Consider the following 12,197-nt stretch of genomic DNA (forward strand, 5'->3'; position numbering starts at 1 on the left):
TCGGTTGCCAGGGCCGCGCGGTTGCCAGGGCCGCGGTTCGGCGCGGTGGCGGCTCTGCCGCCCTCCTGTCCGGCCCGCCGCCTGCCCGGGGCCATGGTGAAGCTCGCTGCCAAGTGCCTGCTGGCAGGTGAGTCTGGCCCGCCCGGTCCCGTCCGCCCTGCTGGCTGCAGGGGCCCAGAGGGGGCACCGTGGGGTGCGGCGAGGCCGGCAGCCGATCCGGCCTGGCTTCCCGCAGCCTCTCGTGGAGGGGCCGCACCGGCGGAGAAGAGGTGGGGAGAGGAGTGAGGACCTCGGCTCCCTCGGGACGGGAGCGGTGGAAATCCCGTTTGTCATTGCCAGCCCGGTGTCCGCTCCCTCCTGCCACACGCGGGGAGTCAAGTGCTGTGCCCAGGGAGGGTGTGAGACGTAGTCGGACCGGCTGAAATGCAAGGAAAGGATCTGAAAAAAAAGGGGGTTGAGGGGGAACCTCACCAAAAAGAGTATTTTTGCAGTGTGGAAAGGAGGGCAGAGGATGGGGAAAGTGTGAAGGGAGCAGGGTAGACAGCTGAGTCCTGCCTCATTCCGGAGTCTTGCTTTGGACTGATGTGAAAAATTCATGTCAGAAATCGGGGTGATTCTAAGTGTGATAGAAAGGTAAAGCCTAAGTAAAGAATAGAAGGATGAAGCACGTGCACTTCACAGACATGTCTTTCCCCAAGCAAGTTGGAGGTTAACCTGGGGAAAAAAATGAGATGAAGACATCGGTTTATTTAGTCAGGATGGATTATAGAGCTGTTGAAAGTAAGTACAGATGATTGTTAACACTGCAGGAAGAAAACTTCTTCTTCCCTCCCTCTACATTTAAACTCTGTGCAGCCTCAACAAGAAGCACAAATCCATAAAACCTTTGTGTGCAGTCAACTCCCAGCTTTAACTCTTCACTCCAAATTCTTTCATACAGAGTAAAATGTTTGCCTATTTTAACCTTGGAAGCAGCTGGCCACGAACTCGCACAAAGTCATGTGTGGTCTTTGGCAAATGCAAAAGTTAATCTCTCTTGTGCCTCTTTTGCTGTGGGCAGCATGAGTGTCTTGCATGTCTTCTAGATTTGAAACTTACGCATCATTTCCAATTTGGAAGTTTCCTGCTTCCAATACATAGGCTTTGTAAAGTCTTTCTAGTTTTGTTGTTTACTGTTGCCAAGGCCAATTCTACAACCATTTTTAAATCACATAGGTTTTCTTTGGATGACATATTTATGTGCTTAATCTTGATCGTGTCTGGGGCTGCCTTTTCAATTCTGTTCGCAACACAAACAACAGGAAGATCCTGTCCTTTATGTAGTTCTCCTATGTGCTACAATAATATCCATATATTATTAAAAATAATAAATTAATGAAGTAGACCAGGCAAAATCGCTTCTCTCTTGCAGAAGAGACCAATATAGTGAAAGAGACGTAAGAGATGAGTAACCACAACAACCTAAAGTGAACAAGAAAATGCAATTACATAGGTAGGAGCAAAATGATCAGAAGTGGAACAGGGAGCTTTTGTGTACCTAAGGAAATGGTTACGAAGAGTCAATGGCTCACAGAATTGGGAGCTGCACCGAGGTCAAAGGGAAAAAGGGCTCTTATTAGCAAAACAGAGACTATTAACTTGACAGTAGAAGTGATTCCTGTGTTATCTCAAGGGTGATTTACAGATACATAGTAAAAGATACTCTTGTCTGAGCTTGCTGTGGAGACACTACACAAAGGTTTTCATTGCAGAGACAGTTGGCAGTAGGAGGCATTTTGGACACACTACAGATTCTGGCAAAATAACAGAAATATGGATAGAATATATGCTGTGGGATGCAGTACTGGCAGATGAGACCAAACTAATTGAAAAGGGCAAGGAAACTTATTTGGAGAAAGTATAGTGATGTCAGGCTAAAGAGGATGGCAAAGAATAAGGAAAGGGAAAGAACAACTGGGACTGTCAAATAGAAAAAAGGCAACACATTAGTTAAGAATTTGTGCTGGATGATGCCTTCGAAGTTTGGAGCAGTGTGTACTTCTCTCATTTTACAAAGACCGATCTAATTGTCTGTTGAAATACGGAATAGCTTCCACTCAGAACAGAGTGTTGTCTTCCGCACAAGCTTGAACTGATCAGGGAACAAACAAGCTGACTTACCACATTTTCCTGTCTAAATATTATGAGCCCAACTCAGCTCAAAGTAAGTAAGCTTGCTAAAAATGTTTAAACAAGAGCTACATTTGGTTAATGCATCTAGGAGCAATTGTTACTATCCAAAACCTCCTTCCTCCTCTGTAATATTATGTGGGCAGATAGGTCTACCAATTTCCTTCAAAACACAGCCTAGGAAGCTGTAACAGAGTCAAAATATACCCCTTTCTGGGTTAATTTATTAATAACATAATGTAAAAGATTTGTATTCCAGGCTTGACTGTTATGAGTGTGCCTTTAAAGGGTAAAGCTTGAACCACTGAGGTATTTAATTCCTGGCTCCTGTTCTTTTAACTATCCATCCTAGAAGGACATTATGTGAAGAGATTATAAACCCTTTGGAAGCATTAACTTAAGTCTTTGTTTTGCAAGGGTTATGATATTTTTCATGAAGTAATAGGACATGTGTGAATTCTGCAGTTCTCTGCCATTGCTTTGGATCTTACAGAGTTTTGTAGCAGCAGCCAAAGCCAGCAGCTGCCAGGTTTGCCCAAAGTGTTGTGCAAGCCATATCAGAAAGCCTTGGCTCTAGAAGAGCAAAAACTAAAGCCCCTTGGTTTTCCTTCCATAAAGGGATGAATCAGCAGGCTCTTTCTCTCTGACATTTGCTTCTGTTATGCCCAGGATGCAACTAATGAGCCACCAGCAGCATTGAGTCAGCAAGAGCTGCTCTCTTAGCAGGATCAGCAAGAAGAGTTCATTGAGGAATATTACCAGCTTAAGCAGCTTTGTCTCAGTATATAACAAGGATTTGAATCTGGGGAAATGGGTAACATAAGGAGAGGAAATAGCCTCCTATGCAGCCCACTGTCCCTTATCACAATGCTATTTTTTCTACATGGTAGCATATCTGGGAAATTTTAATTCTTAGATAAGGGCTATGGCGTAAGCATGAATTTTAGAACAAGCAGCAGTTCCACCCTGATCTGGCAGTCCTTTGCTGTTGTTCATAGATCATAAATCTAATGTCAGCACCAGTATGCATAATGGTAATATTCATTTCCTCATGTCAGTATTACCTTTTAGATTGCTGTGTGCTTCATATGACAGTTATCTTGCCTGTAGTCAGAGTTAGAGCATCCAGGCTTTTAGGCCATGTGATAGTAAACAGAACTGAGGGAAAATAACATTCTCTGGAATGAAACAAAAATCTATGTTTTTGGTTTTGCAGGAGATCCAGCTGTGGGGAAGAGTGCTTTAGCCCAGATGTTTCGGAGTGATGGGGCTCATTTTCAGAAGAACTACACACTGGTAAGCATATAACAGGCTCCGATTGCTGTCTAACATTCTTCTAAGCAGAATGAGGAAATTAAGAGACCTAGAGCAAAATCAGTATGATTTTTAGTTGAGGCATTCAATTTGTAGGGTTTTCTTTCTCTAGCACCCTAGATTCTGAAGGGAAACCCTTTAATATTATATAAGTCCACATTATGTGGGTGCTGGTGTTGAAACTTAATGCAGAGTAATTTAGTTAATTTTCCTGACGAACCAATGTTTCCACAAGCTTTTGTGGTGTTAGAGAGCTTCCCCCTTTAGGGAGTGCTCTATGAAAAAGCCTTGCTGAAGGAGAAGGCTTTTAATTCCAGCTATTAAATGTGCATGTGGACAGTGTGCTTATCACTATGCAAACACGAAGATGTGCTGCATAGCCCCAAGATAATTATAATCTACAGAAACTGTTCCCAGATGAAGAGGATACAGTTTGCAGTCTTTCAGTGTAAGAATCAATGGTGATGACTAATCAGAATCAGTATAAAAATAAAAGTAAATATAAGTAAAGTAAAAAAAGGAAAATATGAGTGTGGAGGAAAAAAGCCCTAAATTTTGTTTATTCATTGAAATAAAGATGGAAACCAGAAGTTAAGGATAGAAATAGAACAAACAAACAAGCTACAAAGCAGAATGAGACAAAAGGTGGAAGAAGCACAAATAACCTCAGTTCCATATGTTAGCTGATCACATGGTTGGTGCAAAACATTCTCAGGCGTGTGTTAGAGCAGCAATGTGAGAGTAGACGTAGCCCTGCAGATTTCAGCTAATACTCTTAGCTGTATATAAGCAAATCTCTTTGGTTCTTCTCCTCCTTTTTCCCCCAGCTGAGCAAATCTACGAGCCTTTGACATGTTGGTGGGATTATGTTACCAGAGCTCTGAGGAGTATTGCTGAGTTCCCAGCAGTTTGTGTTTGATGGGATTGTAATGATTCACGAGAATTGCCTCAATCCAATGCGTAGTTGGTATGCAGTTGGACAGGCTCTTAAAAACTCTTCTGATCCTCGTTTTCCTGATTCTTCTTGACAGACAACGGGCATAGATCTGTTGGTAAAGGCTGTATCGGTTCCAGAGACAAGTGATAGTGTGGTGAGTTTTTCTGTGACATAAATTGGGTCAGAAAGAGACATCCAGAGCTCAAACCTCACGAGTCTCATTATGATGGAAGATCACTATGCATGTTCATGTGGCAATTAGGTTGCATTAAGGAAATAAGTCTGACTGTGTACGATTGCTGATACTCCAGGGTTAGTTCAGTCTTAAAAATATAAGTTTTACATACTCATACCCAACACAACATTGTAAATCAAAGTTGTTGCCAGCTTTGTTGAGATTCTGTTCTGTCCTTTAGGGCATTCAGGTTTAGTTCATGTTTCTTGGAAACTAAAGAAGCTGAAACTTATCTGTTATTTTCCCTTAGTACCCTATACCCCCACTAATGGAATATACCCACATGTATAATTTCATGTAAATAGTACAGGTTACTGTCCCACTCCACATATTTTGTTTCCAGTAGAGATGAAAACCAGACTTGGAGCCTTGGAGGTAAGCCATTGATTGGTTATACTTGAAATATAGCTTTTTATTTTTCTCACACTATCTAGAGTTTTCTCAGTGCGGGGAATTTGTCCCTTAGGGACATGACACTGCTGTACTGAACAAAACGTAGGAGTTACAAGTTGCAGTATTTACTTTCAAAGCCTTTCCCTACACTGCATTTTTCTTGGCAAGAGCCTTCTTTCTGTTTCCGCTTTCAGGAATTCTTCATTTTTGACTCTGCAGGAAAAGATCTATTTTCTGAGATGCTGGAGAAACTGGTAAGCCTTATGTAACAGTCCTCTTCTTCCAAAGAAGCGCTTTTGCTTTGAAGATCTGAACTCCCCAGTCTGGCAGATGTAGCAAACTTTGTCTTTAGTGTAAATGGGAGCAATTACCTCAGTTGCCAACGCATCCTGTTCTACCTCTCTAAAACTTGTAGAAGTATTAGGAGAAATACTTTCCAGAGGAAGGAAAGTAGATAGGCAGTTTTTTTACAAAAGAAATACAGATTTGTTAACTGAGAATTTCTGTGTCCTGTTGGTTAAAGTTATTTTTATTTCTTAGAAAAATACCTATTTTGCTGCTACTTCAGTAGTGGGGGAGGGGGTTGTATTACAGTGGTGTGTTTGATCTAACAGGATTCATTCTTGTCCTTTGAGCATAATACTGTCCTTGGTTTTTTTCCTTCACATATCTGTGGCCTTAGCCACAGTTCTCTGCTGTGTTATCTCATTTTGAGAGGTAGAATCAGTTGATGTGAGGTTTCATAAGATGGCTAAGTCAACCTAATGATTCACTGCTCTACCAGAGGCAATTCTACTTTTGCCCTTGCACTAGGTCTGGTTTGCAAGGGACTCCTTTAGAAGCTGGCTCAGCTTCTCAAACTGGAAGAAAACCTTTCTACTTTTTTCTCTAGGATTAATTTTGTGCTGATTCAGCATGAAGAATCAGCTTCCCCAGTGATCAGATGAAAGCCAGAGCGGATACAAGTAAAGGAGCAGGACTGTACAGACAAGAATAGGGAAAGAGAGCAAGACCACCTCTCCCAGTGCCAGTGATCCATTTAGTTGGGTCATTTGAAATGTGAAACCTCAGCCAGGGCATAGGATTTCTATATATTCGGCTTTTTATTTTCATCTTAGCAGCTGTGTTTGCTGTGTTTACAGCCTGGCTGTTGACAACATCAGTTTCATTAGAGCTGACAATGTTCCTTTCTTGCTGCGCAGTGGGAGCAACCCAATGTTCTGTGCCTTGTGTATGATGTCACTAATGAGCAATCTTTCAACAACTGTACCAAATGGTTGGAGAAGCTGAGGGCTCAAGCAGTTGGGGTGCACATCCCAGGTAAGAAATGGCCGTGATTCTTGTTATGTACTCCCCTCTTGTATGACAGCAATTTTTCCCATTGAGATGTGACATAGATCATTTATTTTAAGTCAGGGCTTCTTCCAACTCATTTGCTTTTATCACAAAGCAGGTAAGGCATGAATATGTTTCCTTTTTTGAACCTTTTCTAGGTAGTTGTAGACCTTTCTCCACACTTCCAGCTTTTTCAGCTACTTCTACAAATGTTCCAGTCTTTCTTGCTAACAAGTCAGCATTGATGGGCTGGTTTTTTTCTTGTTTCATGTCTTTTTTTCTGCAGGTGTCTTAGTGGGGAATAAAACAGACCTAGCTGATCGCCGAGTTGTGGAGCAGAAAGAAGCACAGAAGTGGGCTGAGAAACATGGCCTGGAATACTGTGAGATATCAGTGGTGGGTATCTACTCCTTTCACCATCTGTGCAAGTGGATGTTTGTAGTTATCTTCTCTTCCAGGTAAAAAAAGCTAATTGGAGGTTCTCTTCCCCTTGTTTGTCATCTAACTCAGTTTTAATCTTTCTTTTGTGAAGCGGAACATAAATAGTCAAGTGATTGTTCCATCTGTCATTTGTAACTTTCTTATTTCTTTACAGAAGGAGATGAAAAATTTTGAGGCCCCTTTCCACATCCTGGCAAAGTTATTCCACCAACTCTACAAAGAGAAAGTGGAAACTTTTCACTCACTAGCCTGACTGGTATGACTTATTTATCCTCTAAGCTTCTTCTGGTGCCTAGAATACTGCTGGATGGAATACAGAGAGAAGAAAAAAGATGAGCTATTTGCTTCTTCATGGTCATCTTCTGGTAATTCAAAATAAACTAGAAATAAGCAAGTGGAAAGACACTCTTCTGAAGTTGCTACCTCAGCATTCCTTTCATGTCCTCTAACTTAGTTCTCTGCTCACTGAAAATCTGCTAGGTTGGAGGAGGCAGGGAGTAAAAGGGAAGGGCAGAATAGAAATTGCCAGCTCTTTGCTTTGATATCTTCTTGTCTGAACAGACTTCCTGCTGCTACAAGCAAGGATTTAGAGGTTTGGAAACAGAGAGAGGAAGCTGACAGGATGCTTTTCGACTTAAGCAACCCAGCCCTGATACATACATTGCAGGGCAGGACTGATTTGGCCCTACCTCTTGAAAAGCATTTTCTGGAGGAGGCCTATGCCCTAAAATCAGCACCTGGATACTGAGATGTGTGGGGACTGAGCTGGATTTAGGTGTGTTTCTAGGAGTGCCCACAGTTTGAGGCCTGTTTTAACAGTGTTGCCCTTAGCAGTTGTAGGAGTGATATGCTGGTGACTAATACGTGTTTCTGATTTCTAGAATGTTTCTTTCCTTCGACATGGCTCACTGTCACTGCCTGGTGGGAACTGTCTCGCGTCCGTACCGCTGTCACTTGGTGACGCAGTGCCCTCTGCTGGTCCCAGGTCACAGGAGTTCTACAGAGCCTGCCACCTCCCTTGAAGTGAGCGGGAAGGACTTCCTGCAGGCACATCCAAATTGGTTAATCTGCAAAATGGGGTCAAATTGCAAGAATACCTCTTCTATTCTAAAGACAAGTCCAAAATGTAGAACAAATTACCTATTCTTCGTTATGTCTTTGTCATCTTATGTATTTTTGTATCATTTTTATCAGCTGAACTTGGCAATACCTTTCTGATTAACTTCAGTTCTCAATCCAAAATCAAAGTCCTGTTTCTTGTTAAACTCTCCCTGCTTGTCATTGACTTTAGGATTAAAGACCACAGTTCTGGTGTTGCTAGTGGAAACGGGACTAGGGAAATGAAAGACAGCCTGGATAAGTTACTCTGACTCAGCCATGTCTGGGTAGAAGTTTCATATTAGAAAGGGTGGAAGCCTAGAGAGAGCTGCTCTTTTGTGTGGAGCACTGACATTGCGTGTGTGAGTTGCTGTTAATGCAGAATGCAAAAGCATCCGTGGAAAGGTCCTGGCTTGTAACTGAGCCTAACACCGAGAGTTTCAAAAATTTAACCATTCTCCCAGATTATGGTAGATTCCCTTGAGGAAGAGAAGCTGAATTTTTTAGAGAGTAAGCACTGAGTGATTTTTCAGGCAGGCTTTTCAGGAATCTGTGTTTCAAAACTTTTATACTTATGGTTTATAATCATTTTTATGCCCAGTGCTAGGAAAAGTACATTGAATTGAACATAAGAAATATGGCTGCAGATGTTGTAGTAGAGTTTATGAAGCACTTCAAGAATCTGGAGAAGCAGCTGGGCTCGTTTCACTGACAACAGTGTGTTGATGCTGGGAATTAACTAGGAAACATGAATACCAGCTAAAGAGGTTAAGTAGGAGCTCAACCTACACAAAACAAAAAAGAAGTTCTTTTGCTAGAAGCCATGTCAAAAATTACAGAACAACTGGGAAGCTCCTGCTTTCTCCAAAGAAGGAAGGGGTCCTCCATGATCTTAGGGTAACTAGAAGACTCACTTGTTTTTGAATTGGATTGGCATTACTGGCATATGTATCTTATATGGGTTGTCTTGTTAATCCTGGGAGTTGTCTGTTGGTTTACATGGGCTGAGTAGACCCTTGCCTGCAGGTGCTGGTACCTCTGACTATTGAGGATAAAAGTTATTTTGAATGCTGTGCTGATCTAGTTAAAGAACTAAAGAAGTTTTATTTTGATTTGATAGGTCATTTCCCCCTGGTTCTATTGATGATATGATTACAACACAAGACACATGTTTCTTCATATTGAAAATAACATACCAGATGTGTATGCCACCTGTGACCTAGTGTACATAGGGGGTATGAATGCCTTGGGAATAGGTAATAAAATGAATCCTATGCATTAACCAGGGAGTCTATCTCTCTGCACCAGAAGGACCTCCCATAACTTCAAATAAACACTTTAAATGCACCAGTAAGATGAAGATTGGTGAATTCTGTTTTATTAAATGAATGCAAAAGCTGGAGGATCTCATTAAGGGAATGCTTGCAGTGGTGATTTGTGATTTATAGGGAAGCTGCTTTTGAGAGGTTAGTGAAGAAAAATGCATCCCATGCAGGGAAAGATATATTGCCTGAGAGAGGAAATGTATGATCCAATTAGCTAGCAGTAGGGATTCACCCGCTGCCCCTTTCCCTCTTCCACAGGCCATAAATACAATTGGAAAAGAAGTGGTGTCTAAAGCATGTTGTCCAACTTGCTTTTTACACGACTATTTCAAGCACTAATGTAGACACAGTTTAATGTCCTTCAAAAGGGTGTGTTTGACAATAACCATCCAACCCTGCATTTTAAAAGCAAAATATGTTGTCCTTCCTGCCTCATGTGCTATATAATACCAGCATGATGCAGGTGGTGCTTGTTGCTATTTTCCTGGCTTATTTGTGACCTTGATTGTAGAGGTCAGTAGTGAAAGAGTAGGAAGAGAACACGAGAGCCAGACGTGGGAAGGCTGTGGAAAATAGTTTTGTGTCTGTGTGAAGGAGTTCAGGGTGGTGAGTACGTGAGCTGGGCAAGCAGGATGAGTAAGAATCTGAAGCCATTATTAAGTTTCTCTTACTGTATTTACAAACTGTTGTGGTCACATCTGTAGGGTGAGAATGTGTGTTTGCTGCCTACAGCCTTAGCATCAGTCTGAATTACGAGCGCTGTGGAGAACAGTGGGAGGAAGACAGAAAGCCTCTCTGCTGACCAGGAAGCTTGTTGTCTTCTTACAGCTCCCCTGCTTTGTCCAGCTGTGCAGTGCTGCAGGTGCTCGGCATGAGCATTACAACACAGAAAAGACCCAACTCAACCAAACTGAAATGTCAAAAGAAGGGGGAGGAAACAAACAGGCCTTTAACTGTTTTTAATAGATATGTAGTCCTTTTTCCTGCTTGCATGTTTGATTAGGCAAAACCATTTCTTTCTTCCTTGGAGCCCCTCATTCCTGCCTTTCCTGTGGTCCTCGTGGTTTTGCTCAGAATCCCTGTTATACTTGTGCCCTGCTTTACTTAGCTTGATACATCACCAGCTGATTTTTTTTTTATCCTTCTAATTTCTGCATTATCTATTCCTGAGGCTGCAAGACATTTCTTCTTAGATAGATTAATAGAAGAAAGAAAACAAAAGTGGAATTTTTAGTCAAATTGTCTTGAAAGAAAGAACCTTAAGAAGCTGTCTGACATTTTGAAATTTTACTGGAAATTCATTTGTGTAAAGTTGTCATATTAAAGATGCTTTAATGGGTTTGTTTTGTCTTGCCAGACTACTGTGCAGTGAAATGCAGGATGTAAAATTCCAGAAAGATCAGGTTTTATTGTGGGAGTAATAGGAGTTTCAAAGCTGATCCTACTGTGATAAGATCTGTTCAGTCTTAACAATGGAGTGGTCACTGCTGTTCATAATAAAGCATTAAATATACTGAAATGGGGCTGTCAAAACAGTTTCTTCTAGAGATTTGTTCATTTTAGAGACTTAAAACTTAAGAAAGGACATCTTTTAGAATACTGATCTGATAAATGACACCATTTGGACCAGGGTTATTTCTGATATAACTTCAGTGACTTAAAGGACTGGATTTAGTCTTTTATGCCAATTGACTCCCCTGGGTAAGCTTCATTTCTTTACCCACTATACATCTTGGATCAATCTGACCTGATAGCAAAAGACACATGATGTTGTTGAAAATGAAATACTGCCTTGGGGCAGAAGGATAAACTGTGTGGCCTCCTGAGGTCCTCCCAGAAATACTTTCTATAATTCTATTAGATTAAATGGGGAAAGAAGTAGCATGGAAAGCACAAAACAGGCTAAGTCATAAACTAGCAATTAAATTGGGAGCTGGGCTGGGCTGCAGCAGAAAACGTACAATCTATCCCAATTAAGAGCTGTATCTCAAGAGAAACTAGGAGCCTGACGCAGGTGCTGACAGCAGGGAAAACACTGCATTTCTGTTCTGGAGGCAGCAACTGCTTTCTACTGGTGCTTACACAGATCTGTGGGGGTCCTTACCCTGCTCAAGGCTGTGCTCTGCTTTTAATAATTACTGCATCTATGATGTTCAGGTGGCAACTGCTTGTAGTTGTGATCTCATCTGCCTGTGCAAAGCCAGCAGCGTGATGGCAGGTTATCTGCTAGTAGCAGGAAGACATTCCTATTATTGACACCTGCATGATGGGACCTTTCTGTCCCCATGCATTCTCAGTCCTTTTCCTATCTCGTACCTGCTCCTTGATGGAGAATATCCGTCTCTGTTTGTTCTTAGCGAGTAATTTTTCCATCTTGCAGATGGTACTCCTTGGAAGCTGGGGCCGAGGGACTTCTAGGACCTTCTGCAGCAGAGATGGAGTCTGAGGAGGAGCTCTTCAGGGGCCATGTTGGCCCCTGCAACATCTCTCTTGGCCTAAGGGCACATCATCTCTCTGCTTCTTGTGTCCTATTTCCTTCTCCTGCTGTCATCTTGCCTTGCAAACAATGTCTTCTGTGCCAGTTGCCCTTGGCTCTGTTGACCCGGAACAACAACGCTTGGGGGAGGGAGAAAGAAGAGAGCTACTCAGTCTCCAGGCTTTTCAGGGCTCTTTAGCCATTGTGACTCCCTGTTGAAGTCACCTGAGAGATGGGGATGTTGCTCAGACTAGAGAGTAATTTCCTGGCAGGAGACCACCAGCTGAGTCCTGGCAGCCTCATCTTGGCTCTTCAGAGCTTGCTGCAGTGTAACTTTCACAGACACTGGCAGTTCTTATTCTGAATTGGGAGTTTTGGTGGGGGTTTTGAATCGTTGTTTGGTTTTTTTTACTGCTTGGGGGTCTTCCTCTCATTCTTCTGCCATGGCTTCACATATTTCCTCCCCTAGAGCTG

General features: G+C 42.1%; 1 protein-coding gene across 1 annotated transcript; it reads left to right on the forward strand.

The window, feature by feature from the left end:
- Positions 1 to 4: 4 nt before the first annotated feature.
- On the forward strand, positions 5 to 10,766 carry IFT27 (intraflagellar transport 27). Its single transcript, XM_027680334.1, has 7 exons — positions 5 to 127; positions 3,386 to 3,465; positions 4,515 to 4,574; positions 5,243 to 5,302; positions 6,251 to 6,368; positions 6,670 to 6,779; positions 6,979 to 10,766. Exons 1-7 carry the CDS (start codon positions 94 to 96, stop codon positions 7,075 to 7,077), a joined length of 561 nt encoding a protein of 186 aa, XP_027536135.1. The 5' UTR covers positions 5 to 93; the 3' UTR covers positions 7,078 to 10,766.
- The last annotated feature ends 1,431 nt before the right edge of the window (positions 10,767 to 12,197 follow it).

This window comes from Neopelma chrysocephalum, unplaced genomic scaffold, assembly GCF_003984885.1.
Source record: "Neopelma chrysocephalum unplaced genomic scaffold, ASM398488v2 Primary Assembly neopelma1_59, whole genome shotgun sequence".
Classification (NCBI taxonomy): Eukaryota; Metazoa; Chordata; class Aves; order Passeriformes; family Pipridae; genus Neopelma; species Neopelma chrysocephalum.